Source organism: Falco biarmicus, chromosome 7 (genome assembly GCF_023638135.1).
Source record: "Falco biarmicus isolate bFalBia1 chromosome 7, bFalBia1.pri, whole genome shotgun sequence".
Taxonomy (NCBI): Eukaryota; Metazoa; Chordata; class Aves; order Falconiformes; family Falconidae; genus Falco; species Falco biarmicus.
Genome location: NC_079294.1, coordinates 8,233,782 through 8,254,756, shown reverse-complemented (window position 1 = coordinate 8,254,756; position 20,975 = coordinate 8,233,782). Strand labels below are relative to the sequence as shown.

The 20,975-nt window shown below is 46.9% G+C and overlaps 2 protein-coding genes across 2 annotated transcripts; both read right to left on the bottom strand.

The window, feature by feature from the left end:
- Positions 1–44: 44 nt before the first annotated feature.
- TMED8 (transmembrane p24 trafficking protein family member 8) lies at positions 45–13,437 on the bottom strand. Its single transcript, XM_056347904.1, has 6 exons — positions 13,206–13,437; positions 11,742–11,820; positions 9,029–9,158; positions 7,951–8,092; positions 7,380–7,679; positions 45–6,355 (listed from the first exon to the last, which is right to left on the bottom strand). The coding sequence occupies exons 1-6, from the start codon at positions 13,297–13,299 to the stop codon at positions 6,138–6,140; spliced, it is 963 nt and encodes a 320-aa protein (XP_056203879.1). The 5' UTR covers positions 13,300–13,437; the 3' UTR covers positions 45–6,137.
- Positions 13,438–14,804: 1,367 nt separating this feature from the next.
- Positions 14,805–20,321, bottom strand: NOXRED1 (NADP dependent oxidoreductase domain containing 1). The gene is given in 5 exon segments (XM_056345886.1): positions 14,805–18,273; positions 18,944–19,275; positions 19,366–19,472; positions 20,032–20,239; positions 20,306–20,321. Coding segments are annotated over 5 exon segments (897 nt in total). The 3' UTR covers positions 14,805–18,039.
- Positions 20,322–20,975: the final 654 nt, after the last annotated feature.

Genomic DNA, 20,975 nt, shown 5'->3' with positions numbered 1-20,975 from the left:
TATCAAGACACACACTTGCTTTAAACAGAAGACAAAGGTCTTGGTTGCATAGTGAAAAGTTTATTTAAAGGGAGCAAGTTCCAATATACTATTACAAACCAGCCACAACACATCAAATATAAACAATACAAACCAAGCATAGAAGGAATGCAAGCACACTATAAATGCAGTCCTCATACGTGCCCTTCGGCAAGAGGTTCAGTGCCACATTCTGTTAAAATATCCTCTCCTCCATTTAAAACTCGTATCTTGGGAGGACGTGAAAGGCAAACGGTTGGCACCGACAACTCTATTTTGAAATCACAGGACATCAAAGATATTCACATCACCTAGATAAGGACTGACAGACAACCACCAACCACAGTTCACAAGAATATAGGTCTGAAACAGGTACAACCAGCTACAAGATGCTCCCCATTGAAAGACTATGCTAGCAGCTGGAGCGGTGAGTTGAGAGCAGACTTCCCTCTGAGAGCAGACAGTCTCCAGGGCCTCCTGGAGGTTGCAGGGAGATCATCTCCAGCTATTTATAATTTCCAAACGCAGCTCTGAAACTTCAAGGTCATTACTTGGCAAAGCCTCCATAGCTCTGAGCTTCGCTGAGCTTTCTTCACTCAAGGGTGGTTAGTCACTGGAACAGGCTGCCCAGGGGGGTGGTGGAATCACCATCCCTGGAGGCATTTAAAAAATGTGTAATGCGGGGTGCTTAGGGACATGGTTTAGTGGCAGACTTGGCAGTCTGGGGTTAACAGTCGGACTTGATGACCTCAAAGGTCTTTTCCAACCTAAATGATTCTGATTCATGGTTAATATCCAGCTTCTTGCCTAAGGGACTTGACTCACCAGTCCAGATGGGCTTAAACCAGATAACCCTCACAGATGGATCACAAAATTCCTCCTCTCTCCCTGCCTGATAAAGGGTACATTTCTTCTATGATGCTTCTGAGAAAGCAATACATAAAATCCAGAACAGAATACAGAAAAGCCAAGGGGAGTCACACCCACCGTCCACCCAGCCTGATGTGTCTTCAGCTGCAACAGTACCAGTGTTTCAGACTAAGTTGCCAGAGACCCTTTGGAGGCAAATGTGGAACATGAGCAGAAAATTCTCCTCCTAGCAAAATGTATTTTAATATGTACTTTCTAAAACTTTATTTAGTTGGTATTTACTGCAAATCAACTTATTTAGATAAATGACTTTGCACTTCGACTCCTGCTAAACTCCTGGCCTCTTTCACAGTCTAATTAGCCAATGTATTTAACCTAATCGGTTCCCAGTTTTTCATTATACCAGTTGAGATATTCTCAACCATCTACATGACACTGTCACATCCAATATTTTCCCAGATATGAGAAAAGGAGAAAGTCGTCTTCTTTTAGACTTGTAGACAAAAAAAAACTTCTCTTACAAAAAAAACCCACCAAACACCACTTCTCTTATCTGGTCTCTTATCCAGCCTCCATACACGTGAGTGCACACCACTCACAATGCGGGATTCAGATACTCTTTTTAGAGAAAATTATGAATGGAGTGCTCTTCTGTGCCTACCTAGTGTTCCTCTGGTCCTCAAGTTTAGCATCAGCATGCCAAAAATAGTCCCCTCCTTGATATCTGACAGCAGCATATGATTTTAAAAGGCAAAAAGATCTTATGGCACCAGGAAACTCAAAACACTATTCCACTATTCATCTTACAGCAACAAGGCAGTCTAACAAACAGCTTGAATTTCCAGTAACAGCCTACAGGGGCTTCTCCTTGCCTAACATTAGGAACTGCCTCCCCTCTACCCAAATGGGCAGAGAAACAAGGAGGAATCCCTTGGATTAATGACATCTATGGCTCTTATTTCAGACATGCTCCTTGTTCCTAAGGCACCTTGTGATAAATAGTCTATATAGAGTGGCTTTAGTAGGGGTAGTAAGACAAGGAAGGGTACAGGCAGTGGGGATAAAAGTGAACTCATTTAAGGATTCATTCTCTACCCTAATTCCCCACAAGAATAAGCCTTTCAGCAACTAGACAAGGTTCACCTCTAACCCACCTCACCAGGTCCAGCACCACAGTAACTGACCCACTGCAGGCCACAGGTGAAGGATACATGCACACACAGTTACAAGGAGACAAGCGCGCAGGGTAGAGCCAAAAGGAAGGGCATGTGGCTGCCTTTTAGACTCAGTTGCATAGTAACTCCACTTTCTTCTCAGCACCTGAAGTCAGACAACTAAGCTTTTACTCTCAGGCATTTTCTTCTAACCCGTTCGTGTAAATGGCTCATTACCAATAATCTGCGTAACTATTAAATGGGTCCCAAGCATTAATTTGCAACTCACCTGTGTCTGACACCAATAACCTTTCACAAGAATCCATATTACAGGCCTCCAAAGAGTTTGTGAGTAAACTAAATCAGTACGAGTGGTCCCTGATTTCAACAATTTTAACTGTCCTCTGTAAAACACAAACATTTTAAACTCCTGCTGCTACATTACGCCTAAAAGGGTGGGGGAACTTATGGAAAGCTTATGACCTTCTTTGACATAAAAAACCTCTGCCCAACAGATTGTTATCATTATTATAAATAAAGAATTACACAAGCTAATTTTTATGCAAGTCCTGCACTACAGAACTGTCTTATACCTCTGGCTGAACATGTAAATCTTATTTCTAGATCTAAATTATATTCAAACAAAATTGAAAACAATTTTGTGCTTTCACAAAAGCAAACTCAAAATGCAAAATAAGCTTCTTCCTTGATTTAGCTTTTTGAATCTCTAGACACAACTTACAGAGAGAAGAAACACATTTAAAAAACCCTATCTGAAATCTTCCTTCCACAGAAACAACAAAGAAATTTTACTTTCTTGAGGATTAATTTCTCTCTCTGAAGTTTCTTTCTAGAACCAAGGTCTAGTTCCAAAGGTTTCCAATTAAAATAAGAAGGGTTTCTATTGCTGCCTCGGCCAGATAGCAGGATTGGATACAAATCCAGGAGACACACCAAACTGAAAGAAAGGACACACAAGAAATAAGATTACTTCTTTGGACCAGCTGTGGGTTTGATTTTGAATGGGTATGGCTGCTGTTAATCACTAGCCACACAACTGAGCTACTGGATTTATCAGAAAATTAATAAAGACTATATATCCTTCCAAAGGAAGTTGTCACTTAGATAATGAATGTTATCTGAATACCTGAGAAACAACATACTGATGTAATGTGGATATTAAAAAAAATAAACAAGAAGATAAATTATCCTGTACAACTGTGAAGCTTCTGTTTCCTGCAGATAAAATATTCTGTGCCTAAAACTACCTTGCGTTCATAAGAGACACTACTTTTGGGAAACTTATACAGTGAAGTAACACACACCAAACGCTTTCAGTTCTACTGCAGCAGGCTCATCGATGGGCACACTGCATTTGGAGACCAGGCACGTGCCCCTTGGTATGACATACCATTTTAATGCTGCTGTTGCGCTTAGGTCAATGAGACTAGGAGACAGGCACAGCTCCAAACAGATGACCTGAGCCTTGTTAAAGGTTGGTCCACACTTCAGAAAGCTAGAACTGAGCAATAGGACTACCACCTACAGTACCACTTACGTTAACCAGTGGCTTGAAAACTGGTGCATACTATTTATGTGTCAGTGAGTAATCAAAATTGGTTGTGAGGCAGGCCTTATTAACTTCTTACAACATGAAAAAACAAATGTATTTCAAACCCTAATATGAGCAACAGACAGAAGTGGGATGGAGCTGCGAGTTAGCAATAGGGAGGCCACTATAAGGGAAACATTTTCTTAGTGGAGATAATCCACTAGCCTGCAATAAGCTGTGCAACTGAGGATCAATAGTTCTGGAATATCTAATGTATATACAGGTCAAAGTTCCCTTCATCATAAATAAAACCTAATTAGAAAGTGGAGTAGGTGCCAGATAGCGTATCACACATTAACCAGCAAGGGCACATAGGGTTCTGCAGATCTCACAGCAAAAGACCAAATGCAGTCATAGAGTGGGGCAATGCTGACGTTGCGGTCAGACTGAAGTGTCTTTTCTACCTTCTTCCATTTAGTGTCTATGAACTTGATAGACAAAGGATGGGGGAAAAAGGAGAGCACCTTGCCCAAGTTGCTCAGGCCTGATTCGAGTGTTGTACAAAGGCCACAGGACAGTACTCCATCTCTCCCAAGAAAGACTAAAGGAAGGAATAATCCTCCCCAAACTGCTAAATGAAAGAAATTCTTACTCTGACAGATACCAAGCCCTACTGTTCTGTCTCCCTGCAAGGCTGTCCTGTGGTTGCCCTGCTTGAATAAGGCAGCTTTGTAGTTTCCCCCCTGCCCGGTCCATGTGTGCTCACTCTCTCGAGAAAGGCAGCTGTTTTCTCCTGATCTCAGGGCTCAAAGCAGCAACTCCGCTCCTTACCCTGACCGACTCTGCTCCCTCCCTGCTCACCCAGAAAGCCAGTGCTCCCAACCAGTGTTCTTTGCATTTCCACTTGTCCTGCTCCCAGCTCAGGCTGCTCTACTGTAGACTGGCTGCTTGCTCCCTTACTGTTTTGGCCTACTAAGTGCTCTGGGACAGTGAGCAAGCAAGCAGAGATAGTTAAAAGAGCAGCTTGAATATGGAGCAAGTTGCATGGCATTACTATATACCTTTAATAGAAAATATGCAGCCCTCCTACGAGAGTGAAATCTTTGGCTTTAAACTACCCCAAAATAATTTTGTTCATCATTCCTTCTCAATGGAAGGAATGGACCGAGTAGAGGTGCTTTACCTGGAGGATTTAAAAATAAAACTCAGAACTCTACTAGAATCACCATGCAAACAGCCATTCTGTCTCTGCAAAGAGGTATCAAAATGTAAATACAGCAGTATTCTTAGAAAAGAGAATGACTTGAAGTTAGAAGTATTAAAATAAACAACAGTTACAGATAAACATGTTTTATAATTAATCTCTGAAGGATTAACTTAATCCTTGTTCAACTCTGCTGGCACTTGAGCAGAAGGTGATTACTGATGCCATCAAATAGCCACCAAAACATGCCAAGGAAGTGCATCCTTTACCATGTGGTCAGGGTTAGCAATGGCCTTGCTGATTCTGGTTCACAGAAAGAATTGATTAAATCCCACACTTTTCGAGTTCCCGAGCAGAGGTGTTCTTTTCTAACAACAGCAGCTGACAAGCTACACTTCTCTGGGGAGCCTTTTCCTTGCTACATATGGTATTACCCAGCTGGCAGCAACACCAGTGAACCACCATGCTGCTACTATGAAATATTTCCTGTATATTTATTGGTTGTATTCCAACCTTTTTCTGCTTATTCAGTGCAGCAGTGATTTCTTCTGCTTCTCATCTGGATTACAGAAAAAAGTTCTGGTGGTCACCGAGGTTTTAATCATCTACATATTCCTGCAGTCAGCAGATATAAAATCCAATTCTGAATCTGTAGGAACACCTTCTTATGGACTTCTAGGCGTGCACCCTCCCCCCACCCCCTGTTCAAACACATGCTGTGACTGTCATTTGGGGCGCATGGCCTAGCCACTGCAGCACGGGCTGCGCTGGCCAGCCGCACGCACACCCCACCGACACGGCTGAAAGAAGCACTGGCTGCTGGTGACACGTAGTGGTGGTAGGTGATGAGATTATCAGTGGTTAGGTGACAAGCCAGCTGTGCTTTTGGCTCATTGCAGCTGACAGCTGCCCTCTAGTGATGCAGATGCAGCAGGAGAACTGGAAAAGTTAATCACAAAACAGTAACAGATCAAGAATATTTTCACTTCATTTTGTATCAGCGCACCAGATCAAAAACACGACCACCTGAACCTGGCCTCTGGGCATTTACCAGCTGTGACATGACGGCCCAGCCCGATGCCCATACAGAGCAGACCTCCCAAAGTTTTACAGAAAGAGCAGCTGCCTGTGGACAACCAGGCAGTCACAGCTACGCTTCTCCACTGGGACAGCGGGGAAGGAGGGTGTGGGGAGAAACCAGTTAGTGTCTGAAGAAGAGCCGGCAGAATTGTGCTTTGGTTCTGTCACACAGCAGTGCCCATCAGGCGGTATTAGGGCTGGGTGGCAGCCTGCTACACTCACCATTACCTTCCTGCCGTCCCTGCCCCTTCCCTTTTCTTCAGCTAGTGTAATAGACATGAAAGAACAGAGTCTTATTGCGGAGGAGAGAGTACGAGTTATCAAATTTCAGCAGGTAGATGCCCTCGCCTGGGTACTCATGGCTGCCTGCCTGCACCTCCCGATGGCTGTTCCTGCGATACACAGGCATGATCTCTCCATAGCGGTTCCGCAGATAGCTTTTGGAGCCCCTTTCCACATCACCAACAGGGGCAAGTCCTAAAAGGAAGAGAGGAGACAAGGCCAGAGCCGGTTAAGCACTAGGTAGTCTAGAAAAAGATCAACAAGACCAGAAAGCAGCAGGGGCACGTAGATATATGGAAGGCTAACTATGACAGCATTACCCATGGCATCTGCTCTGACCTTTCTGCAAATAACACCCAAAGTCCAGCTTTCTTTATCATGACAAAGGACATGCCAAGAACCAGTTCTCTTGGGAATACGGATGTGACAGCAGCCACTGGCCTGCCAGCCTGGACTATTCTCCCTGGCCTTACCTTTTAGATACCTCACTGTTTTCATACAAACAACAGCGGTCCAGTGATGAAGACTTGAAGGAAAAGAAATATGGGAAAGCTCTTAGCTATAACCTCACTGTGTTTACATCCTCAATTTACTTGTTCAAGAGGATTCCTCATACAGGAACCTGCCCCTCTTTGGAGAACCTGCAAAATTAATTTCAGACACCAACCCCCCACTACACTGGTCATACATACACTGAAGTCACAGAACAGGGAACATAACTGTGTGTTTCACAAGTATAAAGACACAGGTAGCAATCCTCCTAAATGCACTCAGCAAAAGCTACTGAGGTACTGGGGCGGGAGGGAGACACACACACCAAACAACACAACCAAATAAAAGCCCCAGAAAACCTTTTTGCTCCTACTCACCATCAGAAATTTCTCAGTCTGAGAGGCTAAGAAGAACAGTCAAGTTAAAATTTCAGACCCTAAATTTTATCAGCTATAAGTTGAACAAGTGAATTCGGGTTTAATTTTTCAATGTGTTCAATTTTAAGAATACTCTTGGAGAAAGACAGCCGTTGACATATGCTGAAGCAGGAAGGGCTAAATGCTTTCTCATCACACCCTAACAGAGAAACCAAACTGAGAAACCAAAAGGCTGCAGAGATAACAAGTGGGCTGAGTAAACAAAGTAGATGGGAGTTACAGCATCTGACAGACACTCAGCAGCATGGCAACAGGCACCACAAATTAACCCTTACAGGCTCTGCACTAACCTTCAATTTCCTCCTCCTCCTCTTCATCCTCCTCATCACTGGATTCGCTGACCTGAACAGTAATGGCAGTGCTAGTAACGGTGGTCCAGTCAAAATAAACTCCAAACCCAATGTCGTAGTCATCTGTAGCAAACTCCCAGCAAATGTATTTCCCATCAGGATGGGTTGGCACACGGACTGTCACCACCTCGCCTCGCTTCACCACCATCCGACCATTCTTCTCCTTTCCCATCTTGGCTTTGAATTCCTTTGTCTTCTCAGTGGTCCACATGGTGGGTGGAGCCAAAGGGGGAGGCTGAGCTGAGACAAGGGAAGAGACTGTGGGGTCACCTGACTTTTCACTACTGACAAACTGTTCTCTAAAAACAGTGAAGCTATTTCTGACAAGGCTTTGGCATTCTGGAGCCTGCTCCCAAAAACCTTGGATATCAAGTTTTCCCCGCTCGCTAGCCAGGAGCCCACATTTCCAGCAGGAATGAGCAGTGTGTCTCTGGGACAGCCTTTGCTCTTCTCTAGCCAGGACAGGCACTTAAAGAGTGGCCCCAACAAGTGTTTTCCTCTCAGGACTCACCTTTCCTCTGTTCCCCAAGGAGGTCTGCAGTCTCCAGCTCAGCTGAAAGGATATCCACAGCACCAGTGTGATCTGATTGAATCATGACTATATCCCCTGCTCCTTGAGGTACATGATAGCTGGTTATCCGAACAGGAGCTTCCTGCACAAAGCACAAAAGAAACATTGTCACAAAGGCCATTCTAGTAAAAGAGTCCCCAGCTGGATTTAAAACAACTCATTAGTAATTCAGGCATCTTTCTGAAGCCAAGTCAGACTCTGCAGAAGCTTCTATTAGTTAAAAAGAACTGGATGGCTCCGAGATATCTCTCTACATTGTTCCCCCCCAGCACTGAAGTCATGAACTTTGAAGTCAAATGCTGTGTTGGTCTCACAAATTACACGCCCCTTGGCCTCCCCAGGAGTCCCTGGGCAGGCACATCTTTGCATCTGCCTCAGTTAATTGTCACCTCTCAACAAAGCAACAGCCTTACAGATTTAGCAGACTACTCTTGGAAAGGACTCCCAAGACACTAACTCTCTATGGAGAGCTTTTCAGCTCTGCATGCATCTAGACTACAGACACAACCAAACAGTCGTTCGCTGCATCCTAGTTAAAGTCTATCCGGTTCACTAGGGCCAGCCATCTCATACATGCAAACTCACAGCTCCTGAGCTGGGTGCCATTTGCACAGGTTTTCCCCAACTGTATCTGTAATGCAAACAAACTGGCTGCTCACCAAGAGAAACAAGACAGTAGAGTCACTTTCCATTCCCTCTTCCATAAATCTGCAGGAAGGGAATTCCCCGAAGCCACAGACAAGAAGCAGAATGTGAGAACAACCTTGAAGCTTTGGCGAGCCAAAAACTGCAAGGAGGCAAGGACTAGCCAAAGACACAAGATGGATTTTGCAAATCTGACCGATAACATTTACCTCCCACTAATGTATAGAAAAAAAATACAACCGAATGTATGTTAATACTACTTTTGTCTTAACCATTAAAGTCTCAGTGCCATAGCCATAAGCACACCAGCAGGGTGGGAGAACTATTGCTGCACCTCTGTCCTTGCTTTCAGACATAAGAAACACCCACCTACCTCTTTGAGGGGCTGGATTTGGTCAGGCAGCTTCTCTTCTAGTTTGGCCACTCCCTGGTCCTCCGAAGCATCAGCGTCTTCCTTCAAATCCTTTCTCACACCTGCACTCACAGATGACCCAACCTGCGGCCTTTTGGAGGAAGAGAGCACTACAGTTCAGCACTTGCACCCAGGGCACAGCCAGCAAAGGAATCACTCTGCTCTGAAACTCAAATTCAAATGGACTGAAGGGAACAAGCTTTTGTGGTCAGCACCTGCCGACTGCACAAAGCCCTTTGCACTCCAGTCCTGCTCTCATCTCCATGCAGCTATCTTCCACGTGAGCCAGAGGAAGAAACTTCAGTCAGACACACTGTATTCAGCATCCTTTAGACAGCAGTAATACAGTACACCCACCCCACAGCATGCTAGCTCACCAACCGTGTACTAAACACAGAAATCAGTATCAACTTTTCTGCTCAAGAAAGGACAACTTATGTTACGCCAGCTACTACATGACATCTGCATAGTCCATCAGAGGTCAACTGGATCAGTGAAAGGTTTCAAGACAGTTTTGACAGCCATCCTGAAAATGCCCTCTATTTAAGTGGCCCATTATGCCTTTCCTGTTGGCAGTTCCAAGAGGTACAGGGAGCACCCACATGCATCTCTGCCATATTCAAATACGCTGCACAGACAAGCAAGCCACAAGACACACAACGGCAGCACAATAATAGCAAAGAGGTCCAAGTACTGCACTGTGACAAGAGGAAACGGACATGTCAGAGCAAAAAGAAAGGCACGTAGCAGGAAGAGAATGGGCAAGAAAGGAACCATCTTTGGCATTCATTTTCTGTTGAGGGTTTTCTTCTAAATTTTATTTTAAAATGCTGCATATTGTCTATAGCTGGCAAGAGTTATCATCCCAAATGAACTCAGACGGATGCCAGAAGAGTCTCCTCTATCATACTCTCTCTCAGATACTTGGTGAAACTTCCAGGAGAAGCAACCTAGTCTCTAGTAAGAACAGAAACAGCTGGCCTTTAGAAAAAGCAAAGCCTTCTCACAGCACTATAAACCTGACGTCAAGTGCTTTGGTCTAAAGGATATGAAACACGAGAACACAGCAGTAATGGAAAACAGCATAGTGTGGAATAGTTTAAAAAAATCATTTAAAAAACCCATACACAGCCCAACTGCTACATCCATAAAGACTAGAACAGGGCACATGAAGCTTTCGTTTCCAAATCTTTGTTCCTATGGGCGTACAGATTTTAACAAGAAATAAAGCCATTTCTTACTTAAATTCTCTCAGTAGTGTGATTTCTTTTCCTAAAAATGTCATGATAGGCCAGAAGGTCTGTAAGAATAACTCAAATGGGCTGAATACCAGGATACACAAAATGGCAGCAGATGGGCAATATAAAAAAATAAGGGGCACTTGGAGCAGACAACAGTGATCTGTAACAATTTCACTGGCAGCCCAGGACAAATTTGGACTTCTATGCCATTGCTTTCCAGCCCATTTCCTTTTTAGCTTAGCAGTTACATGAACACACTTACAAGGGTTATTTGGTCACTTGCTACTACAGGTGTGCACATGTGCTCAAAAGGCTCTCCATCAACATAGGAGCTAACAGCTTGGGAAATTTTTCCTCCAGACACCACTGAAGGCCAAAAGTCTCACTGAAAAATTAGGAAGGGCTACACAAGCTTTATAAGCAGATTTACAGAGACAGAGTTCAGCAGATTCCTCCTCACACAACCCTTTTGGACCATCCCCCATCCATTACAAAGGAGATCTAGCTTAGACAAATTTATCAGGTAATACCTACAAGTATCCAGCATCTACTTTGGCCATTTTGCTTACAGACTACATTAATCTCTTTGAAAAAAGTTAGAGGACATAATAAACAGATGAAAGAACACATTTGGAGACGAGGAGGCCAATACAGATGTCATTAACATCAATCCAAAATGGCATCAGACTGCTGGTTTAGTAAGTAGGGTAGTTTGTTCGGTTTTTTGCTGGAATTTTCTTCCTCTCTTTTTCAATGAGGTTGTGGTTTATCTACTGTCTCATGTAATTAACTCACACATTTCTGAAACTGTACCCTGTGGAACAAATGTATGACAGCAAATGAAACTCCACTGCATATGGTTACTAGCGCTTGTAACCAATGCAATGACTCTGCCACAAACACCACATGCCCAACAGATAATAACAAGTCAAACAACTGATAATACGTCAAACAGCAGCGTTAATGAAGGAGTGACACAGAAAACCAGGGGTGAAGAAAAAACCCCAAACACTGTCAATAAAACAGTAAAAGGTGTTTTCTTGCTCATCTTTCACCAGAATTATAGACAGTCGGAATGCTTAATTATTAAAGTATCCTTCAGACAGGATAGAGAAAATTTCCTGCTGAAGGTTTATTGGCTCTTACAATGGACTACAAAACCTTGCAGAGCTCCTTCCAAGCTGAATGATTCCATGATTTGAATAACTGAACCATGAACTACACATCAGCATTTCATAACCTTTAAAACAACCTTAACCTGTAAGAACAGTCCCTCCTATACTGATTCTGGTATATACTGTCCCAAAGTAGACAATTCGGTCTCCAGTCCCTTCTCTTCACCTGCACAGGATCAACTGCCTTATGGAAGAGGTCACAGGGGTGAAACAGATTGTCATGCATGTGGGGCACAATACACAAAAAGATTTTCCTACCCACTCTGCGAAGTACTGGACTCCAAAGAATCAACCAGGTGATCTGCAGACTCTGTCTTTTGGGCCGAGTCTTCATTTTCTAACAACAAACAGAATATACAGACAGAAGGTGAAATAAATGTCAGTCTTTAGAATGCACAGACAGGAGGAAAAACTACAGCCAGCGCTCAAACGTTGACAAGGTCACATGGCTGTGAAAGGAAGAGCTGTGCCAACCCGTTTTTCATGTTATGAGCTGTATCCTGCAAGGTGCTATACAGATGATTTTTAATCATCTCACTCCTAGGAAAGAGAGAACAAAACCCCATGTATGTTTTTGGTGCAGAACCACTCTCAGGAGCAGTGTTCGTTCAGGAACCACCAACCCTAGCTTTAAAAGGACAGAACAAGGCCAAATTTCTTCCTGTCAAACTGAGCTGAATTTGAAGCCCTGGAAAAAGCAATCATGCAGCGGTTCCCACAGGGCACTGACGAGATGGAAATTCCTAGGTCACTGCTAAAAGGACTGTCTATAAAGATGGCTCCTGGTCTCCCCCACATCTCCTGAACTCCGGGAAAGCTCTGTCCCCATACAGCTGCGGTACATGCCCCACAGCCCAGCTGTCTGATCACATTAAGGCAGCGAACCGGGCAGGGACAAGTTCCAGCTTTGGCAGCTCTCTGATGACAGGGCCTTACAGCTGCTGGCCGTTTCAGGGAGTCCGTTCACAGCTGGGAGGCAGCTCCAGCCCACGGGTAGACAGCACCAGGCTCCCAGCCCATGGCAGAGCCTGCACGGCAGGGGCTGTCCGGCTCCCAGCTAGATGGGGCCTCTTCCACCAGGGAAAGCATCCTGGCTCACCATCAATCCTTCTGCTGCAGGGAAAGAAACAGTGGGAACTGTTGCTGCAGCTCCAGGTGAGGCAAGCACCCGGCTGCAGAGGGGTATGCCCGGGCGTACCCCTTTAAAACAACCTTAAACCTCTAAGAACGGCCCCTCCTATACCGACTGTGGTATATACCGTCCCAAAGCAGACAATTCAGTCTCCAGGCCCTTCTCTTCACCTGCACAGGCTCAAATGCCATACGCAAGAGGTCACAGGGTTTGTTTCACAGATTGTCACCCATGTGGGGCAGCCTGTCCCTCCCCCCAGCCGCCCACCCACCCGCTAAGCGAACGCAGCCGAGGTCTCACTGGCGATGCTCCTCTTCGCAAGGGCCGCCGGATTTCTACCGATGCAAACCGCCACCGTGGAATTAAGGCTTCTCCGGGAGAAAGGAGGAAACCCGCCGCGGCGAGGCAACCCGCCCCCCGCCCCAAGGCCAGCGCTGACACCGGCGCCCCCCGGCCGGTCGCCTCACGGCCCGCGGGGCGCTGCCCGCCCGCCCGCCTCGCCTCAGGGACCCCGGCCCGGCTGCAAGCGCTCGCCGCCCCCGTGACCGCCGCGGCCAGCCCGGCTACCCCTTCCCCTGGCGAGCCCGTACCTGAGGGGACGTGGGGCGCGGGGCCGCCGCCCGCCACCCCGGCGGCCGGGGGCTCGGAGCGGGAGCCGGCGGCGGCGGCCAGCACGTCCGACATGGGCAGGGCTGAGCGGGCGGCCGGCGCGCGGGGAGCCGAAGGCGGGCAGCCCGCCGCGGCGGAAAGAGCCGAGCGGGTCCGAAGCGCTGCGGGCGGCGGCGGCGGAAACACCCGAGCTGGGCGGGTGGGGGGGGCAGCGACAGCCGAGCGGGCGAGCCAGGCTGAAGGGAGAGGGCAGCGCCTCGGCGCTCATCCCTCAGCCTCCCCCTCCGGGCAGCGCAGCCAATCAAAAGCGAGCCCCGCAGAGCCGCCGGCCGCCCCGTGGGCCGTGCGCGCGGAGGGGCGGCGGAAGGGATCAGGGGGTGCACCTCCAGCGAGCCGCGGTTGCCATGGGAACGGGGCCCGGAAGAACGCGTTGCCGTGGCGGGCTGGGGACGGTGGCCCTGGACCCGGGGCTGGGGGCGGCCGGGGGGCCGCAGCCCTTGGCGGGGGCCCGCAACCCTTGCCGGGGGGGCCGCAGCCCGAGCCCTTAGCCGGGAGAGGGGGGCCGGTCCGCAGCCCTTGCTCGGGGTAGGGCCGTGGTCTGCCTGCCCCTTCCTGGCCTGGGGCGCCGCGGCGGTGGCAGGGTGGGTGGCAGGGTGGGTGGCAGGGTGGGTGGCAGGGTGCAGCTTGGCTTCCCCCAGTACGAGGTGCGGGGCAGCCGGCCTGGGCGCGAAGCCCCTTCCCTCGCCGCAGTCCCTGAACTCTGGGTGTGTGTGGCAGTGCGTGTGAGCGGTGGGGGACACAGCGGCTGAGGGCGACAGCCCCCCCCCCCGCCTTTCCCTCCGCTTCCCTGCCCAGGGGTGCTTCAGGGCCGGCGGCATCACCGGCATCACCCCTATGAGCTGCTCCTCAGCCCCTCGGAGCCCTGCTCGGACCCTCGCTGCCTGCAAGCATAGCTGGGCTACGGCCTGCCCGCCCGAGCAGGTGGTTTGCTCAAAGAGTGAGCCTGAAACTGGGCAACTACATTGGTTCAGCCAAACAGATTTCTTGAGTCTTTCCAGGTATTAATCCTTAGCTGGCTGGAGATCTCAGGCTTCCTCTCTGGGACACCATAAGTGCATCAGAAGTGCTTAGCTTTTCTTTAAGCCTGTGTGCTCTTCTTGCCCCACAAAATTGCATAGCAAGGTAGATGCACCTTTCTTACATATCTCTCAGAATTTTTTTTCAGCAATTTTCCACTCACTGATTTGTAGAACTTCTAACAATCTCATCAGATTTAACCTGCAGCAATTGAGCCACTGATCTCAAGCAGCAGAATGGCAACTCTTCATTACTTCCTTGTTTTATGCTTTGCTGAACACAGCATCTGTCTTCCTCATTTTATAAGCATGTAACTGTTTGGTCATTTTCTTTTCAAACCTACATCTTTTCTTTAACAAAGATGGTTAAGCTAACTAGACTGACGTTCAGGGCTACAGTCAGGCCTTCCAAAGCTTCCTGAAAGTTCAGAAAATAAGCAAGTTAAATTTCATTGCTCTCCTTCCCCTCCCTAATGGAAACCACAGAGGGACTCGGGTCTGCTATTTACGGAGCTGAGCTGTTTAGTTTGAATCATAATTTAAAATTGCTTTCCCTAGAGGACACAAGGTAGAAGTTCAAATAACCAGGAAGAGAGAAAAATCTTTATGCTTCAATGACTAGAGTATGAACGCTGTTTGTTTTATTCTGGAGCAACGAAAAGCAATTTCACCGCAGTTCTCTCTGGTTGCACAATCTTAACTGTTTGCTTGAAATGAAATATGCCACCGAAAACATTGACTAGTGCCACAACTTTGCCTGCTGGTTGGAAGAGAAGGCATCAAATTGCAACACTTAGTTTTTGAGACAGCAGCCATTCCAGAGCACTGCCAGGTACAGCCTTTACAGTCATTTGCACTTACCGAAGATGGCAAGAATTTTATAGGCTTTGTAAGCCTCACCCTCACATTGGGACATAGGGATTCTGTATGGCGGTCGTTTAACTGCTGAGAAACGCTAAGCCACAAGTTAGAGATATCAACTGTAACCCATTCTTCCTCCTGTAGAAACCAAAATTCCTCAGAGCTAGGATAAGTGATGGCCAGCATACTGCAGCAAGCTTGGAAATGACACTGTCTCTGTAATGTTTTCCAAAGCTTGCAAGTGAATTGGGAACATCTCACAGACTTCAGTGGAACCTAGATGTTCTTGAAGATCATGCCCTATCCTGCTAGTTACTTGTGTTTTGGAGAGCTTTACTCTGATGGAATCCAAGCATGGAGAGCTCTGAGCAGGATGTGGCCCTTTGAGTCTTTCAGGAAGTGTGTACTAGAGCAGGTGCAAAGTTAAGGCCACAGTCCTGGGTCCATCAGCTTCCCAACAAGAAATATCAATGGAAGGCTGTGCCCAGTCAAAACCGAGATAGTTACTATGGAAAAAAAAGTGATAGCATCAGCTCAGTGAGACAGAAAGTTTTTGCATTTAGGGGTAATGGCAGTTCGGCAGAGAACTACACAGTGAATTATGTGGAAGCTACACAGCATGGACAAGTGAAGTTACTGCTGGTTTTAATTCCACTTACTGGTATTTTAAATACCAAACCAGCTGAAGATACTAGTCCGGTGCACTTTTGATATCACACAAAGTAGGTAGGGTATTGCTCTTCAGAGTCAAGCCAAAGCTGGGGGAAGGTTTTGAGCAAATGCTGTGATCTTAAAGGTCTTTTCCAACCTAAACAATTCTATGATTCTATGAAAGATTAGTAAAACCTTGTGAATTGTATTTCAAAGCTTCAGTCAAATCAGAAGGTCACATTCTCAGAAGTGACTTCAAAAATAATGGCAAGGCACTGTTCACTAACAGTTCCAGGTCCAGCTGGCTCAGACAGCCAGTCACCCATCAATTTCTTAATGAGCAATGTGGCTTACTGGTTTAATTAGTTTTTACACTTCTTCTATGTATAGACTGTTGTTGACAATATCACTTAGCAAACAGCAATATTTTTGTATTAGACAGAGCAGACTCCAGCTCATTCACCCATAACTTGTTTGTTCTGTAATTGCAAAGAGGAAAACAGAGCTATTTGCGCCATTAAAAGATCAGATGTGATGCCACCCCCCACAGTAAATCTGGACAATGAGCGGTCTGCTCTGCTTTTACAATGTCACACGGGGCTCATGGGTTCAAATCCCTCTGGAGTTACAACTTCAAGTGTGAAACCATTCTAAAATTCTAAAATTCAGTTCTTCTTCCTGCTGCTCTGACACAGAATGAATGGTATTAGCTGTTGCCCTGTGAAATGAGAAAATCTGGTATTTTGTCTTGTATTTCAGATTTCAAGACACGTGAGAAAGCGGCTGGGCATTGAGGAGCCTCTTCAACAGATCCATTGCCCTCCTGTACAGAGACATGGGTCTCTTCCTGGAGTGAAAGTTCTGATCAGGAAGGAAAGCAGATATCTTCACTTTCTCACAGTTTATCTGAGAAGCAGGACTGGAGCCCTATACTACAGTTCCTCCTTTGCAATGAGCCCAGACCGGGGTAGAAGCAGATGCTCTCCCTGTATCACAGGGCACCCAGAGGCAGGATTACAGACTCACGCTGCACTTCCACCTTTGTAAGAAGCCCAGCAGGGACCACAGAATATAACCTCACAGTTTGCCCAGGGAGGTATGGTTCCGCCTTCTCCCAGTTATACAAGTTAGCCATTTTATGACAGCAAACACATCCCCACACTGGCTCTTTTACGCAAGTCCTTCATTTGCTTCCAGGAACGAAGTGAAACAGAAGCTATAAATCAGACTCTACCACTGCCTGTCTTTCACTTCTGCTTCACAGTTGATTAAAAAGACCAAAAACCAATCACAGATGTATTTTGATGACCAGTGATTGATAACAATTTCCTGGCAGCTCACATGAATAGATTTCTCCCAGGCTTTTGTGCCTGCAGACCGGGCAGACTGTAAAGCCCAGATGTAGGATAAACGGCATATACAATAACTGGTATACAGGTGTGGTGCCAGCTGCTGTTGGCGATCGTAATTAGGTGAGGGGCCTAGTTACAACATGCACTATTAATCCCTGGTCTCACCGCAGAAATTATTTCCTGTGAAGCAAAACCAGGCAGTGGTTTATCATAGTAAACAGTAGTGAAACACTTGATAGATGATGGCAGGAAGTGTAACAGGACAGTGTCAGCTGAACTAGTGGATTTGGAGACAATATTCAGTTACCTCCTTTTTCCTTGAAAGAAGTAGCACGTTGTCTGTGATCGTGGTGGTGGGCTGTATTAACACCAGCAAGGAAGTATGAGTAAGTGCTGATTAAAGCCTGGCTCAACAGAAAAAGGGCTCCTGACCAAATACTAAATCATTACTATTTTGTCTGGCATCAACAGTTTCCTCAAGATTCCCCATGGAAGTAAAAAAAAAGATGACTGGGCCCAGTCCTGTTTAGTTATTTACACCAAAGCTGTAGCCACTACATAAGAACTGTAATTTGGTTTTGTAATTCAGTTTTCTATTGAAAACCAGTGAAACCAAAGCAGTTCGTAGGCCGAGATAACTACGCAATATGCAAATTCAGACCAAAATAAAGCAAGACTCAGGCAGCCAGCAGGAAGCAAGTTTGCTGAGCAGTCTAAGAGTGAAACTTGTACGAGCAAATGTGCACACAGGGTTATTGGCTGGAATATTCTAAAGAGTCCAAGAGCGAACAGTGCTAATTTTTGTACCCCTCAGTCCTGTGAGGGGTCTGGGATGAGATCTTGGCAAAGTGTTCTGCCGTGAGCTTTATTAGAGTTTAGAAGGATTTAGAACCATAGTCAGCAGTGTCCTCTGGGATTTCCGAGAAAATGGTGGAAGCAGCTGTAGAGAATGGAGACTTGTCATCCAGCATCACGCCAGGCTCCACTACAGCTGAAGTAAGAGATGACTTGGTGCTGATCAGCCTACGTTGCTTTGTAGGTCAGTCTCCAAAGGATGCCTGGTATAGTAGATGGTACCAGACAAGCTCACTCTTTCCTAGCAGCTGGCTCTCTCAGTTGTGCTGCTGTCAGGTCAAATCAGGGGAAGCTTCTGGGAAGAGAAAACAAGTGGAAACATTTTTGGGCAATAACAGCCTGAAGCAGCTTGCTAATAATTTAAACAAATGATGGTTTTCTTCAATGTCTGTCTACAAGTCTCTTGCATCTTTGAGAAACTATCAGACTGAGAGACTCGAATCTACAGTGTTCCAGGCATTACTCTGCCATGCAGAGCAAAACTGAGCCTAATGGCTCTAGGACAGTCTTGCACAAGCAGGAGTCCTTTCCCTCAAGCAATGTTCCCCTGACTTAACATCCTCAGTATTCCAGTCCATGAACTACTGTAAGTTCATTACCTGAGCTGTCCTCTCTAGATATTCCCACAGGATTTTTTTTTTTCAATGCCCCGGTCCTGATCAGTAGCTTCAGACAACCCTGATGAATAACCAAACAGGAACTAGGAACAAAATAACTTGGAAATGATAGTCCAGGTCTTTTACTGCTGATACATCATCTAAGGCCATCTTCCCTGGCAGGTATGTGGCCCTAAGGGCAACAACACAATTCAGCAGCTTCCAACCCACCAAGACAGCTCATGATTCAGCTGTGGGATGAGGCAAGCTTCAGAGCAAAGAGGAAGCCCGAACAAGCAGTAATTTCAGCATTCAGTCCTTTACTTACTCCTTGAGTCACAGAAGAGGCAAAATCTTTGCTGACAAAACTCTTGCACACAAACCATGGGTAGGAAGTTTTCTGCTCTGTGCAGATGAGGTAGCATTCAGGAAAAGAGAGGTCACTGAGTAATTTCAGTGCTTTCTGGTGAGGCGGGCTCTGCCACGTGCTGCTGTTCAGGGCTGTGCAGAAAATGGCCACCAGCCATTCAGCATTGACTCTTATTTTTCCTGCAGAACAAAGACAATCAAATGTCAATTCTTCATACAGGTGTGAAGAGATATTCTCATCTCCCCTCCTCTCTCCAGCTGGATCCCCACCACCTGTCTGCCCTCCCATCCCTCAGCCCTGCAACCCACAGCCTGTATCACCCAGGTTTAGCAGATGGGGGAGAAACCAGATTTAGCTGGTAAGGAAGGGGAAGCAGTTACCCTTTGCAGGACTTGCAAACCTTTTACTAGTAAGCGGCCTCTCCCGTATCATGAAGAGCAGCGTAACGCTTGGCCCTGCACTAGTCACCTCAGTGGCCAGGACTAGCCTGACCACAGGGACTGGGCACCCCCAGGGGTCAGAAGCAGGGGGGACAGGTCATACCCCTGCAACTCAGAGCCCTCGGGGGAGCTACAGCAGCAGCTAAACATAAAACACAATGCACTGGATTTGCTTTTTTGACCATGGAGGCTGCAGGCTGCCTCTTTGCACCTTGTTTCCTGCGCTACCTCACAACAGGTTATTTTGCAGCAGCAACCCGAGGCCCTGGTGGGAGCAGGGTCATCACGTTTGATCTGGAGCTCCCTTGATTCCTTTTGGTTGTGTTTTCAGGTTTGTCAGCACAAAGTCTGCAACTACCTCCAGACAAACAGGAAGCTGAAACTCTAAAGTGCTTCCCTGACTCCAGCAGCAGGGGATGTGGGGAAGCAACCAGACCAAGCATGATAAGGTTTGCAATGATGTTTCACAATAAAATTCTGAGAGGCAACAGGAGCTGTGCTCCTGCATGGTGCCGGCTCGGCCAGAGCACGTGTGCCGTGCTTGCCCCATGAGGTCCCAAATGAGGGCAGCACGTCCAGGCTCTGAAATGACATGGTCTGTTTTACCTGGGGATAGAGATAGCAATAATGAGGCCATGCACAGCACAGCGTTTCTGTTTCTGGATGACACACTGAACAACCAAGCAGATGGACAGCACATGCAATGGGAGGCAGAAGAACACAGTGCCTGCCCAGGCCACCAGCTGAGTGTGGTCATAAAAACACGTGAGTCCCTGTTTCTGCAGATCTGCTGTGATAAGCAAGGAGAAAGGGACTCAAGAGCCCACAGAATCAGCACAGGTGACTGACCAGCACCTCTGGGCACGGGCAGTGCGGTTACCTGTGCTCTGCCCCATGCAGGTGGAACACAAAGCACCACCCCCAGGCTGGGACCACTGGCTGCCTGCCCAAAGTGGCATGGACAGACTTTGGCTGCTGCCCATCACTGTCCCTACATGGCAAAAGGCAGCAGCACAGTGACACAGCGCAGGCAGCCTCTCTCCCAAGAATAAACATGCGGAGAGCTCAGGTGCCTCAGCTGCCTGACCCCAGTTCACGCAGGCTAATTTTAAGCCTTTAGCTGAAACAGCCAAGCCTTGGGATCTGGCTAGTTCTCAAGATCTATAAAAAGCCATTTAATAATCCCTGCTTTCTCTCTGCCCTGAGATGATTCAAAAGAGGATTTTATTGTTTCAAGCATCTCCCTGGAGGACCATTCTCCCTGCTTGTCTTCTTTTGTATAGAAGTTTACGGGGCAGTTGACGGTTTGTATGCAAACAGTTGCTGTAATGCTGCAGGCTGATCGCTTCTCCCGGCTGGGCGTGCAGAGCCCAGCAAGAAGCTCGTCTGCCACAACTGACCCTGCAGCCACAAAACAAGGAGAGGGACATCTCCGTTTCAGCACTATCACTCATCTGGGGAAACGTTTTCTCTGTTAGGTGAATATTTAACAATCTGGAGTCTCAGTCACCACTGACCAGGCACTTTCACCCAGGGAAGCTGGGAGCGTG

Excerpts from the sequence above, each read along its gene's own strand:
- TMED8 (XM_056347904.1), bottom strand. The coding sequence starts at position 13,299 with ATGTCGGACGTGCTGGCCGCCGCCGCCGGCTCCCGCTCCGAGCCCCCG. Across the intron at positions 9,159-11,741 it reads TCCAGTACTTCGCAGAGTGG|GCCGCAGGTTGGGTCATCTG; the intron begins GTAGGAAAATCT and ends TTCCTCCAAAAG. Across the intron at positions 6,356-7,379 it reads GGAGGAGGAGGAAATTGAAG|GACTTGCCCCTGTTGGTGAT; the intron begins GTTAGTGCAGAG and ends TCTTCCTTTTAG.